General features: G+C 44.5%; 1 protein-coding gene across 1 annotated transcript in view; it reads right to left on the reverse strand.

Annotated features, from left to right (window-relative positions):
- Window positions 1–24671, reverse strand: part of DNAJC2 (DnaJ heat shock protein family (Hsp40) member C2) — a 126213-nt gene that overhangs the window by 26744 nt on the left and 74798 nt on the right. The window contains exons 10-14 of the mRNA XM_077264724.1: window positions 18892–19041; window positions 14926–15014; window positions 1053–1122; window positions 650–834; window positions 47–147 (exon numbers count right to left, since the gene is read on the reverse strand). Coding sequence (XP_077120839.1) covers window positions 47–147; window positions 650–834; window positions 1053–1122; window positions 14926–15014; window positions 18892–19041 — 595 coding nt within the window. The remainder of the gene's footprint in view (window positions 1–46; window positions 148–649; window positions 835–1052; window positions 1123–14925; window positions 15015–18891; window positions 19042–24671) is intronic.

Here is a 24671-nt window from a genome sequence, read left to right on the forward strand (position 1 = left end):
GTACGATCACCTATCCGATATCAAGTATGACAATCAGACGACTTACCTAGCTTCTGTAAGGATTTGGCCTTATTTATTACATCCTTTGCAGTTCTTTTTATTCCAGAAACAGAGTGCAAGTTCATATAATTGGCAATAACTTCCCACCTGCATAACAAAATTAATTGGAATAGGTATAGGTTAACTTCATGATGTGATCATTATGCAGAGGGTACGTAATGCTTGTGAGATGGAAAACAAGTCTAAAATACCCATTTCATTTCTAAGAAATATTTTCAGGAAATGCATTTTGATCCATTAAAAATGGTTCCTAAACCTAGGAAATGCTGCACCCCTTACCGTACAAGGGTAGTCTCTAGGATTCTAGAATTTGGTTTCTTGAATTACAGCTATCAAGCCACTTGTTGTAGACTGCTGCCATTTCAGAGATCAAACGACAATTGTAAAATAGTTACCCAAGAAACGTTTAAAAGGAAATTCAGTATACTCAAATAAATGAGTGATATTTTATTCAGATTTTCCATTTTCACATATATTTGCAACTTCAGCAAAAAATTAAAAACATAATGCCAGAGTTGACTTATGGCCATAGTACAATATTGGCAAGAATGATTGCTCAGTTTTAGTATTCTGACAGCTCTGCTGTTACCTGGCATTAGTTCCAGCAGGAAATAAGTTCACAGCTTTTATCAGTAGCTGCAGGTCATCCTCTGACCAGGACTTGCTGCTACCACCTCCACCAGAAGAAGACTGCTCTGCCCCTCTTGTGGACTGCCTCATACGAGCCTCCTCCTGTTCCTTCTCTCTTTTAATCTGTGCATTTACTTCTGCAATCTAAATGACATACAGATTTAGGTATATTGTTTTAAATCAAAGCATACTTTAAAATTTTGTTGCTCACAGAAATTACATAATCACCAATTCATTGAAATATATGCCATGTAATACTACGACAAGTTTTGAGTGGAATATTTCTCATTACTACAGTGCTACCATAATAATAGGTTCAATCTGTATTAATTAGTACTAGATGGGTTTTTTTATTCACATACCTGCTTCTCCACAGCACTTTTACTTTCTTCTTTTGAGCTTCCAGAAAGGGCCTCATTTAGAGACTGTAAACTAAGAGCAGAAAACGACACCAGAGAAGTCAATAAATACAGCATGGTAACCACCATAAAGTTTGGGAATTACATACTATACAAAGTCTAAGGGGTAACGTTTCTCCTTATGGAGAGTGACATACCAGCTGGCTTGTCAAGGTAAGGAGGCTTATTCGCCGTGCAATGCTCCTCTGGGAATTTAAATATGCAAATTGCCTCTGCTGAAAAAAAGAGGACTTAACTCTATAGCGCCACCTATTGGAAGTAGCGATCCTACAAGTCACAATCAACCCTTTAACGAGTCGTACAATATGACTTAGGATAAAAGCCAAATCAGTATCTCAATTCGCAGACACGGTGTTTCGGGCTGTTGGCCCTCGACAGTGGCGCTATAGAGTTAAGTCCTCTTTTTTTTCAGCAGAGGCAATTTGCATACTATACAAAGGCATTCATCATTTGTTTAGCAACATAAGGATGAATACAGAACAAAAAAAAACAAAAACAGGATTTTTAGGTTGCTTACCGTAAAATCTGTTTCTCGGAGCCTTCATTGGAGGACACAGGAACCATGGGTGTATACTGCTGCCACTAGGAGGCTGACACTATGCACATAAAGTTGAAGGCTCCGAGAAACAGATTTTACGGTAAGCAACCAAAAAATCCTGTTTTTTCTATTGCTTCGTTGGGGGGACACAGGAACCATGAGACGTCCCAAAGCAGTCCCTGGGGAGGGAACAGCAGAAAACTCCATTCAGGTCGGAGAACTCACCACTGCCGCCTACAAGATCCTTCTGCCTAGGCTGGCGTTTGGTATGAAGTGTAGGTATGGACTTTCTAAAATTTGGCAAACGTGTGAATGGAAGACCAGGTTGCCGCTTTGCAAAGTTGTAGGGCGGATGCCCCATAGTGTACCAACCAGGAGGCACCTATTGCCCGGATAGAGTGAGCCTTAAGCCCAGGGGGAGGCACTCTGTTCTGGACACAGTAAGCCTCCAAAAGTGCCGCTCTGATCCAGCTAGCAATCGCAGCCTTGGAGGCTGGAAGACCTCTTAGAGCACCATCTGGAATGACGAATAGAGAGTCCATCTTCCTAAAGGGGGCAGTCCTAACCAGATAGATTCTCACCGCCCTGACCAGGTCTAGCCTGATCAGTGAACGCTCCAGAGAATGAGTCGGAGCAGGACAAAAGGAAGGGAGGACAATATTCTCATTCAGGTGAAAGGTGGACACTGCCTTGGGAAGGAAAGAAGGCAGAGGCCGCAAAACCACCCTATCCTGGTGAAGAACAAAGAAGGGGGGGGGGTTGGGCGACAGGAAAGAGCCACCAACTCCGAGACGTGCCTAATGGAGGTGATGGCCACAAGAATCGCTGCCTTCCAGGACAGAACGGAAAGGAAGACCTCTAGGAGAGGTTCAAAGGGAGAACCCCTCAGGGCCTCCAGAAGAAGATTGAGGACCCAGGAGTCTACGGGAGTCGGGTACAGGGAAGCCGCATGCGTCACTCCTTGACGAAAAGTTCTGACCTGAGAACGGAAGGCTAAGGACTTCTGGAAAAGAATGGAAAGGGCTGATACCTGACCCTTTAGAGAACTAAGGGCAAGTCCTGCTTGGAGAAAAGCCAAAATGGAAGGGAGAGAAAAGGACATCGGCGGAACATTATTAGACTAACACCAGCAGAAATAGGCTTTCCAGGTCCGAAAATAGACCCTGGAAGATGACAGCTCCCTAGCCTGGATCATGATGTGTATAACTCGATTGGAAAATCTGGACGCTCTCAGAACCGTGATTTCAACAGCCACGCCGTTAAATTGAGCAACCTTTCGGAAGTGCATTGAACAGCAAGGTGGATTGCTGCAGAGGGGAAAAAAAATAAATCTATAAATCTTCAGCTTAGCGAGTGTGACCTGAGCCTAAGTGTGAACGGCGTTAAGTGTGACTTGTGATTCAGTGAAGAGGTATTTGGAAAGCCTCTAACAAATACCTGTGTGAATTGGTGTGAGTTGCTGAATTGGGAGTAGCTATATTCACAGGGGGTTAACTTAGGGTGGGGGCTCATAATTAAGGGTTTATAAGGGGCAGCTGTTTGGGACTCAAGTCCTTTTTGGAAGTGCATTGAACAGCAAGGTGGATTGCTGCAGAGGGGAAAAAAATAAATCTATAAATCTTCAGCTTAGCGAGCGTGAACGAGCTGAGTGTGACCTGAGTGTAAGTGTGAACGGCGGTAAGTGTGACTTGTGATTCAGTGACTTTGGATTCAGGGAGTTTCCAATGGAGGAATTACTGAATTGCTGTCTGTGTTTTATTAATACTTTGTATTTATTTTTATTTAACACTTTTGTCTGGTGCAATCCCCATTGGGAAATGTGCTCCACTATTGTTAATGCCATCCAGTGCACATCTTGCCACATGTATGCAATCCTTGATCAGCCGGTCGAGGGTGCATACTGCTGTGTGAGATGTGAGCACGTTGTGCATTTGGAAGCCCAGATTCTGGATCTAAATGTGCAGCTGGCAACACTGAGATCCATACACAATATGGAGAGGAGTCTTCTGCTCACTGAGCAGACACTTAATGGGATAGATGAGGAGGGGGGGATAGTAGGATGGAGCTGCAGGACAGTAAAGTAGCAAGCTGGGTGACAGGAAGCGGGGTAGAGGGAAGAGTGCCAGGGAGGCTAGTCCTGATCTGGTACACCCCAATAAGTTTGCTAAGTTGGCAGATGAGGGGGGGTGCCAGTCCAGGGGTAGCACTGCTGCAGCCAGGCATGTCCTCTGAAAGCCGGAGGAGTGACTGCTCCAGTAAGGAGGGAAATAGGAGAGCAGGGCAGGCCAGACAGGTGCTGGTAGTGGGGGACTCAATTATTAGGGGAACAGATAGGGCAATCTGTCACAAAGACAGGGATCGTCGGATGGTGTGCTGCCTACCTGGCGCTCGAGTCCGACACATCGCTGATCGGGTGGACAGATTACTGGGAGGGGCTGGTGAGGACCCAGCGGTCATGGTGCACATTGGCACAAATGACAAAGTTAGAGGTAGGTGGAAGGTCCTTAAAGATGATTTCAGGGAATTAGGCTGCAAGCTGAAAGCAAGGACCTCCAACATGGTATTTTCCGAAATACTGCCTGTACCACGCCAGAGAGGCAACGGGAGATTAAGGAGGTTAATAAGTGGCTCAAGAATTGGTGTAGGAAGGAGGGGTTTAGGTTCCTGCAGAACTGGGCCGACTTCTCAGTTGGCTACAGGCTCTACGCTAGGGACGGGCTGCACCTCAATGGGGAAGGTGCAGCTGTGCTGGGGGAGAAAATGGCTAGAAGGTTGGAGGAGTGTTTAAACTAGGCATTGGGGGGGAGGGTATTCAATTTATAGGAGGGGAAGATGGTGCAGATAGAGACCTGGGCACAAATAAGGAAGTTGGGGGTGGCGGTGGCATCGGGGGTGGGGTTAGAACAGTTAATAATTTAAGAAAGAATAGAATTACAGAGAGGAACAGCAAGTGCATGTATACTAATGCCAGAAGCCTCGCCAACAAAATGGACGAATTAGAATTAATGTTGTTGGAGCATAATTATGACATGGTGGGGATATCTGAGACATGGCTGGATGAGAGCCATGACTGGGCTGTTAACTTGCAGGGCTATCCTTTTCAGAAATGACCGTACAGATAAGCGAGGGGGAGGGGTGTGTCTATGTAAAATCATCCTTAAAACTCATCCTGCGTGATAATATAGGTGAATATTGAAAATGTATAGTCCCTGTGGGTGGAGATAAGGGGAGGGGGAAAAAATAATAAATTACTGAGAGGGGTTTGTTATAAATCTCCAAAAATAATGGAATCAATGGAGAATATCCTCGTAAAGCAAATAGATGAAGCTGCGACTCAAGGAGAAGTCATTATTACGGGGGACTTCAATTACCCTGAAATAGATTGGGGAATAGAAACCTGCAGTTCTAGCAAAGGTAATCGGTTTTTGACAACTATGAGAGACTATTACCTTTCACAAATGGTTCAAGACCCAACAAGAAGGGGGGCACTGCTAGACCTAATATTAACCAACAGGCCAGACCGCATATCAAATATAAGGGTTGGGAGTCACTTGGGGAATAGTGATCACAAAATAATAAGTTTTCATGTATCCTTTAATAAGATGTGTAGTAGAGGGGTTACACGGACACTAAACTTCAGGAGGGCAAATTTCCAACGGATGAGAGATGATCTTGGTGCAATTAAATGGGACGATATCCTGAGACATAAAAATACACAAAGAAAATGGGAGACGTTTATTAGCATCCTGGATAGGACCTGAGCACAGTATATACCTTATGGGAATAAACATACTAGAAATAGGAGGAAACCAATATGGCTAAACAGAGCTGTAAGGGGCGCAATAAGTGACAAAAAGAAAGCATTTAGAGAATTAAAGGAAGTAGGTAGTGATGAGGCATTAAATAAATACAAAAAATTAAATAAATCCTGTAAAAAGCAAATCAAGGCAGCAAAAATTGAGACAGAGACTCATTGCCAGAGAGAGTAAAAATAATCCCAAAATATTCTTTAACTACATAAATAGTAAGAAACTAAAAAATGATAGTGTTGTCCCCCTTAAAAATAGTCTGGGTGAAATGGTGGATGAGGATGAGGAAAAAGCCAATATGCTAAATGACTTTTTTTCATCAGTATTTACAAAAGAAAATCCCATGACAGACATTATGATCAGTGATAACAAAAGTTCCCCATTAAGTGTCTCCTGCTTAACCCAGCAGGAAGTACGGCGGCATCTAAAAATCACTAAAATTGACAAATCTCCGGGCCCGGATGGGATACACCCCCGAGTACTGCAGGAATTAAGTACAGTCATTGATAGACCATTATTTTTAATCTTTAAAGTGTCCATAATAACAGGGTCTGTACCACAGGACTAGCGTAGAGCAAATGTGGTGCCAATATTCAAAAAGGGGACAAAAACTGAACTCGGTATTATAGGCCAGTAAGCTTAACCTCTACTGTGGGTAAAATCCTGGAGGGCATTCTAAGGGATGCTATACTGGAGTATCTGAAGAGGAATAACCTCATGACCCAGTATCAGCACGGGTTTACTAGGGACCGTTCATGTCAGACTAATTTGATCAGCTTCTATGAAGAGGTAAGTTCCGGACTGGACCAAAGGAAACCCAGTAGAGATAGTGTATACGGACTTTTCAAAAGTTTTTGATACGGTGCCACACAAAAGGTAGATACATAAAATGAGAATAATGGGGATAGGGGAAAATATGTGTAAGTGGGTTGAAGCTGGCTCAGGGATAGGAAACAAAGGGTGGTTATTAATGGAGCACACTCGGACTGGGTCGCAGTTAGCAGTGGGGTACCACAGGGGTCAGTATTGGGCCCTCTTCTTTTTAACATATTTATTAATGACCTTGTAGGGGACATTCAAAGTAGAATTTCAATATTTGCAGATGACACTAAACTCTGCAGGGTAATCAATACAGGGGAGGACAATTTTATATTACAGGATGATTTATGTAAACTAGAAGCTTGGGCTGATAAATGGCAAATGAGCTTTAATGGGGATAAAATGTAAGGTCAGGCACTTGGGTAGAAGTAATAAGATGTATAACTATGTGCTTAATTCTAAAACTCTGGGCAAAACCGTCAATGAAAAAGACCTGGGTGTATGGGTGGATGACAAACTCGTATTCAGTGGCCAGTGTCAGGCAGCTGCTACAAAGGCAAATAAAATAATGGGATGCATTAAAAGAGGCATAGATGCTCATGAGGAGAACATAATTTTACCTCTATACAAGTCACTAGTTCGACCACACTTAGAATACTGTGCACAGTTCTGGTCTCCGGTGTATAAGAAAGACATAGCTGAACTAGAGCAAGTGCAGAGAAGAGCGACCAAGGTCATTAGAGGGCTGGGGGGTCTGCAATACCAAGATAGGTTATTACACTTGGGGCCATTTAGTTTGGAAAAACGAAGGCTAAGGGGTGATCTTATTTTAATGTATAAATATATGAGGGGACAGTACAAAGACCTTTCTGATGATCTTTTTCATCATAGACCTGAGACAGGGACAAGGGGGCATCCTCTACGTCTGGAGGAAAAAAGGTTTAAGCATAATAACAGACGCGGATTCTTTACTGTAAGAGCAGTGAGACTATGGAACTCTCTGCCGTATGATGTTGTAATGAGTGATTCGTTACTTAAATTTAAGAGGGGACTGGATATCTTTCTGGAAAAGTATAATGTTACAGGGTATATACACTAGATTTCTTGATAGGGCGTTGATCCAGGGAATTAGTCTGATTGCCGTATGTGGAGTCGGGAAGGAATTTTTTTTCCCAATGTGGAGCTTACTCTTTGCCACATGGTTTTTTTTTGCCTTCCTCTGGATCAACATGTTAGGGCATGTTAGGTTAGGCTATGGGTTGAACTAGATGGACTTAAAGTCTTCCTTCAACCTTAACTATGTAACCGAGAATTCTGGTGGTAGTCCTTGGGACAAAAGATCCGGCCTGTCCGGGAGCCTCCAGGGAGCGTCCGCGAGAAGATTGCCGATCTCTGCGAACCAGGACCTTCTGGCCAATCCGGTGAGATCAGAATGACCGGCATCCCCTCTACTTTGATCTTCAACAGCCTGGGCAGAAGGGGAAGGGGAGGAAACAGATAGTGAAGAACGAACTGCGACAACGGAATGGCCAAAGCATGGGCGCCCACCGCAAGAGGATCGCGGGACCTGGAGACGAACCGTGGAACTTTCCTGTTCAGCCGGGCTGCCATGAGGTCCATGTCCGGAGTTCCCCATCAAAGGCAAATCTGATGGAAAACCTCCTGATGTTGGGACCACTCTCCTGCCGCGAGACTCTTGCGGCTAAGAAAATCGGCGGCCCAGTTGCCCACGCCGGGGATATGCGCTGCAGATATCACCAGAACCATCACCTCTGCCCAGAGGAGAACTTTGGATACCTTGGCATCGCCAAGGGACTTGGAGTCCCTCCCTGGTGAATGTCATATGCCACTGCTGTGGCATTGTCCGTTTGAACACTGACTGGCAGACCCCTGAGAAGCCTTTCCCAGTGGCGGAGGGACAGAAGGATGGCCCTTATCTCGGGGATGTTGATCGGCAGAGAGCACTCCTGTGCCGACCAACGCTCTTGGACAGTCAGATGGTGAAAAACCGCACCCCAGCCGAGAAGGCTGACATCCGTCGTCACCACGTGCCAATGGACGGGAAGGAAGGATCGGCCCTGGAGGATGAGAGGGGATGACAGCCACCAGTTGGGAGACCGTTTGACTCTGGAAGAGAGACAAATTGGACGATCCAGAGACAGGACAGACCTGTCCCACTGCGAAAGGATGGCCTGCTGTAGTGGTCTTGAGTGGAATTGTGCAAAAGGGATCGCTTCCGACAATGGATTCTCCCTTTACCTGGCAAGTACCTCCACAAATTCACTGTGTGGGGCAAAGACCTTGGATGGTGGTTTTGATCATCTAAACAAAACCCCCTGAACTGTGGGTCCCGTAGAGGTATCCGTGATGCTAAGGGTCTAATTGACCGCAACAATAAGGCTCTGGACAACTCTCGTATTAGATGGCTGGTCTGAATCCAGGTCCGAATCATCCTCTGAAAGCACGTCCGAAAACACTTCGCCTGACTCGAAAGAGGAGGATCTGGAAGAGGGATCCCGCTGTGAAAGACCTGGGGGCGAGATGGAGCAGGAAGAGGACCTAGAATGGCGCTCCTGTCTGGATCTCTTGAGGCAAGATGGTGAATCCTGTGACCACTAGCGACTGCGGGAGCCGGAAGGGGCAATCTGTCAAGCACGGACACCAGGGTCTGCAATACCTTGGTGAGGTCCGCCACAGACTGACAGAGGGGCGCACCCTGGGATAGGGGTCTTGGTCTCGCCTGGGGTAGGAAGGGACTCCTGGGTGGTGGGTACAAGGGGTTGCTGCAGTCCTGACAGAGGGGAGAGGACTGACCTGAAGGGAGCTTGCATTTGCAGGAAGAGCATGCAAAGTTTCTGACAAGAGAAGAGGAAGCAGGACAGGAACGCTCTCCTTTATGATTAGGCATGATGAGCAGATCCCACTAACTGATGCCAGAAGGTTAGGGGACAGAAAAAATGCAAAGGAGAGTGTCAGTCTGCAGGGCAGAGCTACTCACAATAGTGTATTGTCCTGTATTCTGCTCCCAGGCTGAAGCTGCGGGTTCTGGCAGGAGAAAAACGCCGACCAGGTGCACCTGCGTGAAGATGGCGACCCTAAGGAGGCCGCAGGGGACCCAGCCTGTGAAAACGCGCACTGCAGAGAAGGATCCCACTCTCTGAGGCCGGAAGAGGGGCGGGGCTAGTCCCAGGTCCGGGGTGAGCAAGATAGCGGCGATCATAGGCAGACTGGTGGAGGCTGGGAGTAGTGGGCGGAGCTAACTGCCGTGCTCAGGAAGAGGAGAAGAGCGAGTGACGGGTGGAAAAAGGCGTGCCCAAGGCTGAGAGGACGGGGGTGGGGCCAACTCTGTAACTAGGCCAGAGAGAAGCCAGGACATAGATTACAGCTAGTGACCGCTGGAGCATGGGGGAGAGGCGCGAAGGCCATGAAAACTCCACAAAAGATATGCCCGGCGCCGCAAACCTTAAGATTTAAAGGGGAAAGACCCCTAATGACACGAAGCTAAAACGGATTGCTCTTGTGCCAGTTGGTGGGGTGTATACTGCAGGGGAGGAGCTAACTTTTTTTATGTGCATAGTGTCAGCCTCCTAGTGGCAGTAGCATACACCCATAGTTCCTGTGTCCCCCAATGAAGCGATAGAGAAAAACATTTTGCGCTTTGTGCAACTAAGGGCAGTGCCCCCATTTTTTTTTTAGCTGGACATTAAAAGCCCCAGCAACATGCCCGCTGTCTGGGGGTTATCCTTTATTCCGAGTTTTCATTCACCCCCCACATCCGATCACTGGCTCGCTCTTGTTATCTGCACCTCAAAAACATTTCTAGAATTCGACCCTTTCTTACTTTCAACTCTGCAAAAACTCTTACTGTTGCTCTTATTCATTCTCTTCTAGGCTATTGTAACTCTACAAAAATGGGCCTCCCTGTTACTAAAGTCTCCCTCTCCAATCTGTCCTGAATGCTGCAGCCAGGATCCTATTCCTCACCAATCGTTACACCGATGCCTCTACCTTGTGCCAGTCATTACACTGGCTATCAATCCACTCCAGAATCCAATACAAACTTACCGTATTACCCTCATCCACAAAGCACTCCATGGCTCAGCACCACCCTAGATCTCCTGACCTGAGGTTAACATCCTCAATAATCAGAACCTCCCACTCCCATCTCCAAGACTTTTCACGTGCTGCGCCAATTCCTTGGAATACACTACCCAGGTTATTCCGATTAATCCCCACAGTTTTAAGCATGCCTTAAAAACACATTTATTCAGACTGGCCTAACCTAACTCTCTCTGTCTGGCCCATTCAAAATTTTTACCATATCCTGGTTACTTGCATCATGTTCTCATACGCTTTATGCATTTAATAGCCCTTAAGCTATGTGTTTATTGTTATGCTGTAATGTCTATTGTCTGTACAAGTCCCCTCTAAAATTTAAAGTGATGTGGAATATGTTGGCGCTATAGAAATAAAATTATTATTATTATAAAATATACATGGCTAGGTATCCATTAGTGGGGGTTTCAGTCCGGCTCAGCCCTTATTCACATTTACAGCATTTGACATATGGTAAGGTTTTAATACTAGAGGTTAGGACCATTCTGAGTAGGGTCACCTTAATGTGATGGGACAGCTTTTACCTTTTTTATATAAACAATGTTAACTAATAACACTGTTATATTCATACACTATTGCCATTTACTTAGTACAGGATATTTTTGCATTTTTTTATCTTAAGTTTTAATAATATAATAATTTTATTTCTATAGCACCAACATATTCCGCAGCATTTTACATTTTAGAGGGGACAAACAAATACATTACAGAATAATCACAAATCAACAGATACTAAGTGGAGTGAGGGCCCTGCTTACAATCTATGGAGAAAATAGGGGAGACACGAAATGTGGATGGTAACAATTGCTTGTATTGTATGGTCCAGCCATCAATGTAATGCTGCATGAACCGGTAACCAACCAGTATGTGTAAAAGTACATACACAGAGGGCTATTAATTGCATGAAAGGTGTGAGGACAGAGAATATAAGGTTCCTAGTTTTGAAGCTAATACTATATGGGACAAAAGGGGATAGTTAGATAAGTATGTTGAGGAGATAGGCCAGTCTAAAATGCATTTTTTGGGGGCATGCTTAAAACTGTGGGTATTGGGGATTAAATCGAATTGTCCTGGGTAGTGCATTCCAAAGAATTGGCGCAGCTCGCGAGAAGTCTTGGAGACGGGAATGGGAGGCTCGGATTGTTGAGGATGATTAATCTTAGGTCATTAGAGCAAAAGGCACGGGTAGGGTGGTAGACCGAGACGATGGAGGAAATGTAGAGTCGTGCTAAAGGATGGAGCGCTTTGTAGGTGAGAGTTATAAGTTTATATTGAACTCAGTAACAGATGGGCAACCAGTGCAAGGACTGGTACAGAGTAGAGGCGTCCATGTAGCGGTTGGCGAAGAATAGAATCCTTGCTGCTGTATTCAGGATGGATTGGAGAGGGGAGAATTTAGTAAAAGGGAGACCGATTAGTAGAGTTGCCATAGTCCAGAAGAGAATGCAAAATCCATTGCTCTTATTCAGAGTCGAAAGTAAGATAACGTCGAATTCTAGAAATATTTTTGTAGTGTAGATGACATGAGCCACAGAGTGATTGGATGTAGGGAGTGAATGAAAGATCTGAATCAAGTATGACCCCAAGACAGCAGGCATGTTGCTGGGGAGTAATGGTAGAACAAAACACTGAAATGGCAATAATAGGCATATGTAGGAGACTGGAGGGCATAAACACAAGGAGTTCCGTGTTTGAAAGGTTCAGTTTCAGACAGAGGGAGGACATGATGTTAGAGACAGTGGAAAGACAATAACTGGCATTTTGTAATAATGCAGGCATGATGTCAGGAGTGGAGGTTTATAACTGGGTGTCATCAATATAGAGATGGTACTCTACTGCACCATGGAATTAATGGTGCTATATAAATAAATAATAATACTGAAAACAAAATATACTGATTTTTTGTCCAATAGGGATAGTATACAAGGAGAAGAGGAGGGGGCATAGGATTGATCCTTGAGGAACCACGACAGTAAGGCTTCTTTCACACCTCTGTCTTCCAAATCTGCACAGGATCCGTCAAGACGTTGAAATGACGGATCCTGTGCAGATTGTGGAAAACGTGTGCACTGGGCCCGTCTTTCTGACGGACCCGTCGAGGCTATGTGCACCTGTTGTGTATGTGTTTTCGCAGCGGTTTACCGCTGCAAAAAAAACACAAACCAGGTTAAAAAAAATAAAAAAAAATCGCAGTATTCTCACCTACCGATGTCCTGCGCAGCGATGCTCCCGGCAGCTAGCGTTCGTAGTTGCAATTTGTTATTTTTTTTAAATTATTTTTAACATTATATCTTGTTACTATTGATGCTGCATAGGCAGCATCAATAGTAAAAAGAGCGAGAGAGAATTTCCCTGACGGCAAATTCTTCCACGCATGCTCAGTTTGAAAAGACGGGACCCGTCGCTGGATTCCTGCTTTTCACAGGCAGCGACACATCCTGCGCCCATAGGCTTCCATTGTAGCCAGTAACGGGCAGCGCAGGATGCGTCACTGACCGATTTTCCGACGTGCAGAAAAAACGTTCCTCTGAACGTTTTTCTCTGACCGACGGACCGTTTTTTTACGCAGGATCCAGTGCACGACGGATGAAAAGGATAGCCATCAGTCACAATCCGTCGCAAATACATTCTCAAAAATCAACAGATTCTGATGGGAGCTGAAAGACGTAAGTGTGAAAGAGGCCTAAGGGGAAAAGGAGTAGTCAGAAAGGTAGGAGGAGAACCTTGTCCTTGAGGCCGATGGAGCGGAGCATAGTGAGGAGGAGCTGATTATTCAGTGTCGAATGCTGCAGAGAGATCTAGGAGAATCCGCATGGAGTAGTGACCATTGGATTTAGCTGTTAGTAGGTCATTAGAGACTTTAGTGAGGGCAGTTGCAGTAGAGTGGAAACCAGATTGTAGAGAGTAAGAAGAGAGATATCTGAGAGATAGCGGATTAAATGGGAGTGGACCAAGCGTTCCAGGAGTTAAGAGATGAAGGGAAGATTAGAGACCAGTCTAAGGGTATGTGCACACGTCCGGATTTCTTGCAAAAATTTCCTGAAGAAAACCGGAAACTTTCTGCAAGAAATCCGCATTTTCTTTTTTTTGCGTTTTTTTCGCGTTTTTTTTAGCATTCTGCAAGTGTAATTAGCTTGCAGAATGCTAAAGTTTTCCAAGCGATCTGTAGCATCGCTTGGAAAACTGACTGACAGGTTGGTCACACTTGTCAAACATAGCGTTTGACAAGTGTGACCAACTTTTTACTATAGATGCTGCTTTTGCAGCATCTATAGTAAAAGATAGAATGTTTAAAAATAATAAAAAAAATAAAAAAAATGCTTATACTCACCCGCAGACAGGACCTTCCATGACGTCGCGGTCACGTGAGCGGTCACATGACCGGTCTCGACCAATCACAAGACGGCGACGTCATCGGCAGGTCCTTCACCGCACACCAGCTACAGGAACCGAAGCGACAGCGTGCAGTGGAGAGGCGGGAAGACATCGAAGGTGAGTATAGGACTATTTTTTATTTTAATTCTTTTTTTTTGACCAATTATATGGTTGCCCAGTGCGTGGAGGAGAGTCTCCTCTCCTCCACCCTGGGTACCAACCGCACATAATCTGCTTACTTCCCGCATGGTGTGCACAGCCCCGTGCGGGAAGTAAGCAGATCAATGCATTCCTAGGTGTGCGGAATCCCCTGCAATTCCGCATTTTAATGAACATGTTGCTTTTTTTTCCGCGATGCGATTTTTTCGCGGAAAAAAAGGCTATATTTGCACAAAAAATGCGGAATACACTGAAAATAATGGGAGGCATATGTAAGCGTTTTTTTCGCGGTTTTATCACGTTTTTATAGCGAAGAAACGCGAAAAAAACGCGAAAAATCCTGAACGTGTGCACATGGCCTAAAGTTAGCAGCACAGTTTAGGTCGAGGGATGGTTTCTTAAGTAATGGATGTATGCTGGCATGTTTAAATGAGGAGGGAAAGATACTGGAAGAGAGACAGATGTTGAGTATTTGTTAGGTGAGTGGCGACAGCTGGAGAAATAGACGAGATGCGAGGGAATGGGAATATGGTCACTGGTGCAAGAAGTAGGGCAAGAAGATGCATGGAGCCTGATTACTACTTCTTCTGTGATGGTTCAAAGTCAGAGAGTGAACTAGATGCAGTGGGGGAGGACAGTGCATGGTATGAGGGGATTGGGCGAAAATTTCCTGTTGGATATGGCCAATTTTTTCTTTGAAGTAATTGGCCAGATCGTCAGCGCGGAGATCCATGGTTGGGGCCTGCACTCTTGGGTTGAGGAGGAAATGAAAAGTGTCAAAGACATTTAGGATTCTTGGATAGTGTGGTAATGAGGGTGTTGAAATAGGTTTGTTTGGAGAGGTGAAGGGCAGGGTTATATGTTTTAAGCATAAACTTATAATGGAAGAAAGTTTTGTCTGTTTAGTGGCTAGTGTGAACATGTGCCTACAAGTTGCATGCATACCAACTTGTATTTTATTTCTTTCAGTTTTTGCACAAAAAAACCCGAAAACACATACCTAATTAGTTCAAGTCGATCACACAACTTTTCTACATCTTCCATCATTTTCACACTATCCGCCTCATTTTCAGAGAAATAATTCCAATTCTGTTGTAAAAAAAAAAAAAAAAATGAAATATATTTAAAATAGCCACTGGAAGAAGAACACCATACATTTCTTTACGGTACTATATATATATATATATATATATATATATATATATATATATATATATATATATATATATATATATATATATATATATATATATATATATATATATATATATATATATAGCATCGTGATTACTTGCTAATCCCGCCCCCTGCACAGTAGCTCCGCCCCCATCACAACACATAATCCCGCACCCCACCCCATTATTACACACAATTCCGCCCCCCCCACCCCATTATTACACACAATTCCGCCCCCCCCACATTACCACACACAATCCCGCCCCCACCACATTACCACACACAATCCCGCCCCCCACCACATTACCACACACAATCCCGCCCCCCACCACATTACCACACGCAATCCCGCCCCCACCATATTACCACACGCAATCCCGCCCCCCACCACATTACCACACGCAATCCCGCCCCCCACCACATTAACACACACAATCCCGCCCCCCCCACCACATTACCACACACAATCCCGCCCCCCACCACATTACCACACACAATCCCACCCCCCACATTACCACACACAATCCCGCCCCCCACATTACCACACAATCCCGCCCCCCACCACATTACCACACACAATCCCGCCCCCCCACCACATTAGCACACAATCCCGCCCCCACCACATTACCACACATAATCCCACCCCCCACATTACCACACATAATCCCGCCCCCCACCACATTACCACACAATCCCGCCCCCTGCACAGTAGCTCCGCCCCCCACCCCATCACCACACAATCCCCCCACCCCATTACCACACATAATCCTGCCCCCCCACCACATTACCACACACAATCCCGCCCCCCCATTACCACACATAATCCCGCCCCCACCACATTACCACACAATCCCGCCCCCTGCACAGTAGCTCCGCCCCCCACCCCATCACCACACAATCCCCCCACCCCATTACCACACATAATCCTGCCCCCCCACCACATTACCACACACAATCCTGCCCCCCACATTACCACACACAATCCTGCCCCCGACCACATTACCAGACACAATCCCGCCCCCCCACCACATTACCACACATAATCCCGCCCCCCACATTACCACACATAATCCCGCCCCCCCCACATTACCACACATAATCCCGCCCCCCCACATTACCACACGAGGCTCCGTCCCCACACTACCACACGAGGCTCTGTCCCTCACACATCACCACACGAGGCTCCGTCCCCCCACATTACCACACGAGGCTCCGTACCCACACATTACCACACGAGGCTCTGTCCCCACACATTACCACAGGAGACTCCGTCCCCACACATTACCACAGGAGGCTCCGTCCTCACACATTACCACACGAGGCTCCGTCCCTCCACATTACCACATGAGGCTCCGTCCCCACACATTACCACACGAGGCTTCGTCCCCACACATTACCACGAGGCTCCGTCCTCACACATTACCACATGAGACTGCGTCCCCACACATTACCACATGAGACTCCGTCCTCACACATTACCACATGAGACTCCGTCCTCACACATTACCACATGAGACTGCGTCCCCACACATTACCACACGAGGCTCTGTCCCCACACATTACCACACGAATCCAGTTTGCTTTTGATTTTACACTGTGAATAAAATGTATTAGTATTATTCTGATTTTTAATTATTATTATTGTTATTAACTTCATTTTAAGTTAATTTACCACCTGCGTAAGCGCTATTGAATGTTGTCATTATTTACTTTAGTTTAATCACTAGCAGCGTTAATTAGATAGCAATGAGCATGGTAAGCATGGTGTGAATTTGGGGTTTGTCACATTATAACGTGGTTTTCAATGCCATTGCACTATTATGGCTCACATTTTTAAAGTGGAAAAGTAGTCTTCTACCTTTTTTAAAAGGTAGAAGTTCTATTATACAATCAAAGGACACAGTTTATTTTCAACATCATGTTTGAGGTCCTCTCTGCTTTAAAGTCAAGTTTTGGAATATCCTCCCATCAGCAATAGAAGTCTCCTTCTACAATTGGTCCAGCTTCTGAAGCGATCGGACATTACTGCTGGGGACTAGGGATGAGCGAATAGCTTCAGATAAGTGTTTATCCGAATAGCTATAGCGCTTACTGAATAGAAGCATCGGTAACATGGAGCACTCCTGATAATCAGCTGTGCAGCTCCTGCTGAAAGTCACATGCATGGAGAGCCGAACAAACAGGCTGTCACACAGCCGCAGCGCTGAACAGCTGATTATCAGAAGCGCTCCAGGTATCCAGGTTACTGATGCAGCTATTCGGGAAGCTCTATAACTACGGTACTCGGATAAGCACTTATCCCAAGCTATTCAATCAACTCTACGGGGAGGCCGTACAAATATTGGTGGCTCTCTGCTGGGGCTTAGAGAAGGGAACCCCGAGTTTTGCAGCTTCTATCATGTGTCCTAATAGGGGGTGTCTTATGAGACTTACTCCACACCACATTCAAGTGCTGGTGAATACACTTTTAACCCATTTCTGCCAACTGACGGAATAGTACGTTAGCTGGCAGTATCCCCCGCTTTGAGGTGGGGTCCGGTGGTGAGCCCACCTCAAAGCCACGACGTCAGCTGTTTTCAACAGCTGGCATGCGCGCAATGGGCGCGAGCGGAATCGAGATCCGCCAGCGCCCATTAACTAGTGAAATGCCGCTGTCAAACACTGACAGCGGCATTTAACAAGCACTGCTAGCCGCGAGGCCGGAAGTACTCGCACCGCTGACCCCCGTCACGTGATCGGGGGTCATGGGTGTGTTGCCATCACAACCAGAGGTCTCCTTGAGACCTCTAAGCTTGTTAATGGCAGATTGCTATGAGCATCACCCTGTGGTCGGCGCTCATAGCAAGCCTGCAATTCTGCTGCATAGAGGTGATCTGGCATCACCTCTAAGTAGCAGAGGCGATCGAGTAGTGCATGCTTCTAGCCTCCCACGAAGGCTATTGAAGCATGCCAAAATTACAAAAAAAATGTGTTTAAAAAAAAAAAAAAAATAGAAAAAAAAAAAAAAAAAAAGTTCAAATCACCCCCCTTTTGCCTCAATGAAAATAAAATAATTGAAAAAAAAAAATCAAACCTACACACACTTGGTACCGCCATGTTCAGAATTGCCCGATCTATCAATAAAATGCAATAACGGGTGATCAAAAGAACGTATCTGCACCAAAATGGTATCATTAAAAACGTCAGCTCGGCATGCAAAAAATAAGCCCTCACCCGACCCCGAAAAATGGAGACGCTACTGTCATCGGAAAATTGTGCAATTTTTTTTTTCTTAACAAACTTAGGATTTTTAAAAAAAAAACTTAGATCAAAGAGAACCTAGACATGTTTGGTGTCTATGAACTCGTAATGACCTGGAGAATCACAATGTCAGTTTTAGCATTTAGTGAGCTTAGCAAGAATGCCAAACAAAAAACCAGTGTGGGATTGCACTTTTTTTGCAATTTCATCGCACTTTGAATTTTTTTCCCGTTTTCTGTTCCACGACATGGTAAAACCAATGGTGTCATTCAAAAGTACAACTCGTCCCACAAAAAATAATCCCCCACATGGCCTTATTGATGGAAAAATAAAAAAAGTTATGGCTCTGGAAAGAAGGGTAGCAAAAAACGAAAAAAGCTCCGGGGTGAAGGGGTTAAAGTGGAATTAATAATATGTTTATGGATAAGCACTGTCCTAGCTAAAAAAAAATCATATTCAAATTGACTAAATATAAAATTCAGCACATCTTACTCCTGTTGGCTTTTGGCTCAAGACTTGATAAATCCTCTCTCCCCCATTGCTTACCAACCTTGCATGTAGTGCGTAGCCGCTGACGTTCCTTCTTTATTGCTTTCTTCTGTATCTCTTTTTCTTTTTTCAGGACAAGTGCTTGCTGTCGAGCCTCTTCCTCTTCCTTCTCCTTTGCTAACCGAGCAGCTTCCAATTCTGCCTGCCTTAGCTGTAATAATTACACATGTTTTCTACATTATCTCCAACCAATTCAGCACAGATCAATATGATATGACAATATAATTAGCTATATATGGAGTTGTAATTGAACAATACTGGTTCTCCTTCAGTTAATCCTCAACATATATGGCTGATGAATAACCATGAGAAATGCAGGTGCAGGGACTCAAACGTATTTTTCTGAGCACTCCGAAGTCACTCGGTTAGCACCTGAGCGTGCTTGCATAAGACCTTATTTTGTCCTATTCTTTTTCTGATTTACAATAAAAAGAAAACCAAATGTTCACAGTTGTAGGCATGTTCTTTAACCCCTTAGTGACGGAGCCAAATTTTTGAAATCTGACCAGTGTCACTTTATGTGGTAATAACTCTGCAACGTTTCAACAAATCCCAGTGATTTTGAGATTGTTTTTTCGTGACACATTATACTTTATGATAATGGTAAATTTAGGTCGATATGTTTTGTGTTTATTTATAAAAAATATCAAAAATTTAAGAAAAATGTTAAAAAATTAGCAATTTTCTAAATTTGAATGATTATCCCTTTAATACAGATGGCCATACCATAGCAAACCATTATTAAATAACATTTCCCACATGTCTGCTTTACATCAGCACCATTTGTAAAATGTTATTTTATTTTCTTAGCATTTTAGGAGGATTAAAAATGTAGCAGCAATTTTTCATTTTTTCAAGGAAATTTACAAAATTTATTTTTTTAGAGACTTATCCATGTTTGAAGTGACTTTAGGGGTCTCACATATTGGGAAACCCCCAAACGTGATACCATTTTTAACCCCTTAATCCCGTATGACGTACTATCCCGTCAAGGTGACCTGGGACTTAATTCCCGGTGACGGGATAGTACGTCATACGCGATCGGCCGCGCTCACGGGGGGAGCGCAGCCGATCGCGGCCGGGTGTCAGCTGCATATCGCAGCTGACATCCGGCACTATGTGCCAGGAGCGGTCACGGACCGCCCCCGGCACATTAACCCCCGGCACACCGCGATCAAACATGATCGCGATGTGCCGGCGGTGCAGGGAAGCATCGCGCAGGGAGGGGGCTCCCTGCGGGCTTCCCTGAGCCCCCCGCAACAACGCGATGTGATCGCGTTGCTGCGAGGGTCTTACCTCCCTCCCTGCCTGCTCCAGACCCGGATCCAAGATGGCCGCGGATCCGGGTCCTGCAGGGAGGGAGGTGGCTTCACAGACGCCTGCTCAGAGCAGGCACTGTGAAGCAGCCTGCACTTCTCTCAGATCGGTGATCTGTCAGAGTGCTATGCAAACTGACAGATCACCGATCTGTATTGTCCCCCCCTGGGGCAAAGTAAAAAAGTTTAAAAAAAAATTTCCAAATGTGTAAAAAAAAAATAAAAAAAAATATTCCAAAATAATGAAAAAAAAAAAATAAATATTATTCCCATAAATACATTTCTTTATCTAAATATATAAAAAAAAATAATAAAAGTACACATATTTAGTATCGCCGCGTCCGTAACGACCCGACCTATAAAACTGGCCCACTAGTTAACCCCTTCAGTAAACACCGTAAGAAAAAAAAAAAAAAAACGAGGCAAAAAACAACGGTTTATTATCATACCGCCGAACAAAAAGTGGAATAACACGCGATCAAAAAGACTGATATAAATGACCATGGTACCGCTGAAAGCGTCATCTTGTCCCGCAAATAACGAGCCGCCATACAGCATGATCAGCAAAAAAATAAAAAAGTTATAGTCCTGAGAATTAAGCGATGCAAAAATAATTATTTTTTCAATAAAATAGTTTTTATCGTATAAAAGCGCCAAAACATAAAAAAATGAGATAAATGCGGTATCGCTGTAAGCGTACTGACCCGAAGAATAAAACTGCTTTATCAATTTTACCAAACGCGGAACGGTATAAACGCCTCCCCCAAAAGAAATTCATGAATAGCTGGTTTTTGGTCATTCTGCCTCACAAAAATCGGAATAAAAAGCGATCAAAAAATGTGACGTGCCCAAAAATGTTACCAATAAAAACGTCAACTCGTCCCGCAAAAAACAAGATCTCACATGACTCTGTGGACTCAAATATGGAAAAATTATAGCTCTCAAAATATGGTAACGCAAAAAATATTTTTTGCAATAAAAAGCGTCTTTCAGTGTGTGACGGCTGCCAATCATAAAAATCCGCTAAAAAACTCACTATAAAAGTAAATCAAACCCCCCTTCATCACCCCCTTAGTTAGGGAAAAATAAAAAAAAAGTATTTATTTCCATTTTCCCATTAGGGCTAGGGTTGGGGCTAGGGTTAAGGCTACAGTTAGGGTTGGGGCTAAAGTTAGGGTTAGGGTTTGGATTACATTTACGGTTGGGAATAGGGTTGGGATTAGGGTTAGGGGTGTGTCAGGGTTAGAGGTGTGGTTAGGGTTACTGTTGGGATTAGGGTTAGGGGTGTGTTTGGATTAGGGTTTCAGTTATAATTGGGGGGTTTCCACTGTTTCGGCACATCAGGGGCTCTCCAAACGCAACATGGCGTCCGATCTCAATTCCAGCCAATTCTGCGTTGAAAAAGTAAAACAGTGCTCCTTCCCTTCCGAGCTCTCCCGTGTGCCCAAACAGGGGTTTACCCCAACATATGGGGTATCAGCGTACTCAGGACAAATAGGACAACAACCTTTGGGGTCCAATTTCTCCTGTTACCCCTGGGAAAATACAAAACTGGGGGCTAAAAAATAATTTTTGTGGGAAAAACAAAGATTTTTTATTTTCACGGCTCTGCGTTATAAACTGTAGTGAAACACTTGGGGGTTCAAAGTTCTTACAACACATCTAGATAAGTTCCTTGGGGGGTCTAGTTTCCAAAATGGGGTCACTTGTGTGGGGCTTCTACTGTTTAGGTACATTAGGGGCTCTGCAAACGCAATGTGACGCCTGCAGACCATTCCATCTAAGTCTGCATTCCAAATGGCGCTCCTTCCCTTCCGAGCCCTCCCATGCATCCAAACGGTGGTTCCCCCCACATATGTGGTATCAGCGCACTCAGGACAAATTGGACAACAACTTTTGGGGTCCAATTTCTCCTGTTACCCTCGGGAAAATACAAAACTGGGGGCTGAAAAATATTTTATGTGGGAAAAATTTTTAGTTTTATTTTTACGGCTCTGCATTATAAACTTCTGTGAAGCCCTTGGTGGGTCAAAGCGCTCACCAAACATCTAGATAAGTTCCTTAGGCGGTCTACTTTCCAACATGGTGTCACTTGTGGGGGGTTTCTACTGTTTAGATACATTAGGGGCTCTGCAAACGCAATGTGACGCCTGCAGACCATTCCATCTAAGTCTGCATTCCAAATGGCGCTCCTTCCTTTCCGAGCCCTCCCATGCGCCCAAACAGTGGTTCTCCCCACATATGGTGTATCATCGCACTCAGGACAACTTGGACAACAAATTTTGGGGTCCAATTTCTCCTGCTACCCTCGGGAAAATACAAAACTGGGGGCTAAAAAAATAATTTTTGTGGGAAAAAATTTTTGTTTTATTTTTACGGCTCTGCATTATTAACTTCTGTGAAGCCCTTGGTGGGTCAAAGCGCTCAAAACACATCTAGATAAGTTCCTTAGGGGGTCTACTTTCCAAAATGGTGTCACTTGTGGGGGGTTTCAATGTTTAGGCACATCAGTGGCTCTCCAAACGCAACATGGCGTCCCATCTCAATTCCTGTCAATTTTGCATTGAAAAGTCAAACGGTGCTACTTCCTTTCCGAGCTCTCCCATGCGCCCAAACAGTGGTTTACCCCCACATATGGGGTATCAGCGTACTCAGGACAAATTGTACAACAACTTTTGGGGTCCAATTTCTCCTGCTACCCTTGGAAAAATACAAAACTGGAGGCCAAAAAATAAGTTTTGTGGGAAAAAAAAGATTTTTTATTTTCACGGCTCTGCGTTGTAAACTGTAGTGAAACACTTGGGGGTTCAAAGTTCTCACAACACATCTAGATAAGTTCCTTGGGGGGTCTAGTTTCCGATATGGGGTCACTTGTGGGGGGTTTGTACTATTTGGGTACATCAGGGGCTCTGCAAATGCAACGTGACGCCTGCAGACCAATCCATTTAAGTCTGCATTCCAAATGGCGCTCCTTCCCTTCCGAGCTCTGTCATGCGCCCAAACAGTGGTTCCCCCCCACATATGGGGTATCAGCATACTCAGGACAAATTGGACAACAACTTTTGGGGTCCAATTTATCCTGATACCCTTGTAAAAATACAAAACTGGGGGCTAAAAAATCATTTTTGTGAAAAAAAAAAGAATTTTTATTTTCACGGCTCTGCGTTATAAACTGTAGTGAAACACTTGGGGGTTCAAAGTTCTCACAACACATCTAGATAAGTTCCTTGGGGGGTCTAGTTTCCAATATGGGGTCACTTGTGGGGGGTTTGTACTGTTTGGGTACATCAGGGGCTCTGCAAATGCAACGTGACGCCTGCAGACCAATCCATTTAAGTCTGCATTCCAAATGGCGCTCCTTCCCTTCTGAGCTCTGTCATGCGCCCAAACAGTGGTTCCCCCCCACATATGGGGTATCAGCATACTCAGGACAAATTGGACAACAACTTTTGAGGTCCAATTTATCCTGATACCCTTGTGAAAATACAAAACTGGGGGCTAAAAATCATTTTTGTGAAAAAAAAAAAGAATTTTTATTTTTACGGCTCTGCATTATAAACTTCTGTGAAGCACTTGTTGGGTCAAAGTGCTCACCACACATCTAGATAAGTTCCTTAGGGGGTCTACTTTCCAAAATGGTGTCACTTGTGGGGGGTTTCAATGTTTAGGCACATCAGGGGCTCTGCAAACGCAACATGGCATCCCATCTTAATTCCAGTCAATTTTGCATTGAAAAGTAAAATAGCGCTCCTTCCCTTCCGAGCTCTTCTATGCGCCCAAACAGTGGTTTACCCCCACATATGGGGTATCGTCGTACTCAGGACAAATTGCACAACAACTTTTGTGGTCTAATTTCTTCTCTTACCCTTGGGGAAATAAAAACATAGGGGCGAAAAGATCATTTTTGTGAAAAAATATGATTTTTTTTATTTTTACGGCTCTGCATTATAAACTTCTGTGAAGCACTTGTTGGGTCAAAGTGCTCACCACACATCTAGATAAGTTCCTTAGGGGGTCTACTTTCCAAAATGGTGTCACTTGTGGGGGGTTTCAATGTTTAAGCACATCAGGGGCTCTCCAAATGCAACATGGCGTCCCATCTCAATTCCAGTCAATTTTGCATTGAAAAGTCAAATGGCGCTCCTTCCCTTCCGAGCTCTGCCCTGCGCCCAAACAATGGTTTACACCCACATATGGGGTATCAGCGTACTCAGGACAAATTGCACAACAATTTTTGAGGTCCAATTTCTTCTCTTACTCTTGGGAAAATAAAAAATTGGGGGCGAAAAGATCATTTTTGTGAAAAAATATGATTTTTTATTTTTACCGCTCTGCATTATAAACTTCTGTGAAGCACTTGTTGGGTCAAAGTGCTCACCACACATCTAGATAAGTTCCTTAGGGGGTCTACTTTCCAAAATGGTGTCACTTGTGGGGGGTTTCAATGTTTAGGCACATCAGGGGC

This window comes from Ranitomeya variabilis, chromosome 5 (assembly GCF_051348905.1).
Source record: "Ranitomeya variabilis isolate aRanVar5 chromosome 5, aRanVar5.hap1, whole genome shotgun sequence".
Lineage (NCBI taxonomy): Eukaryota > Metazoa > Chordata > Amphibia > Anura > Dendrobatidae > Ranitomeya > Ranitomeya variabilis.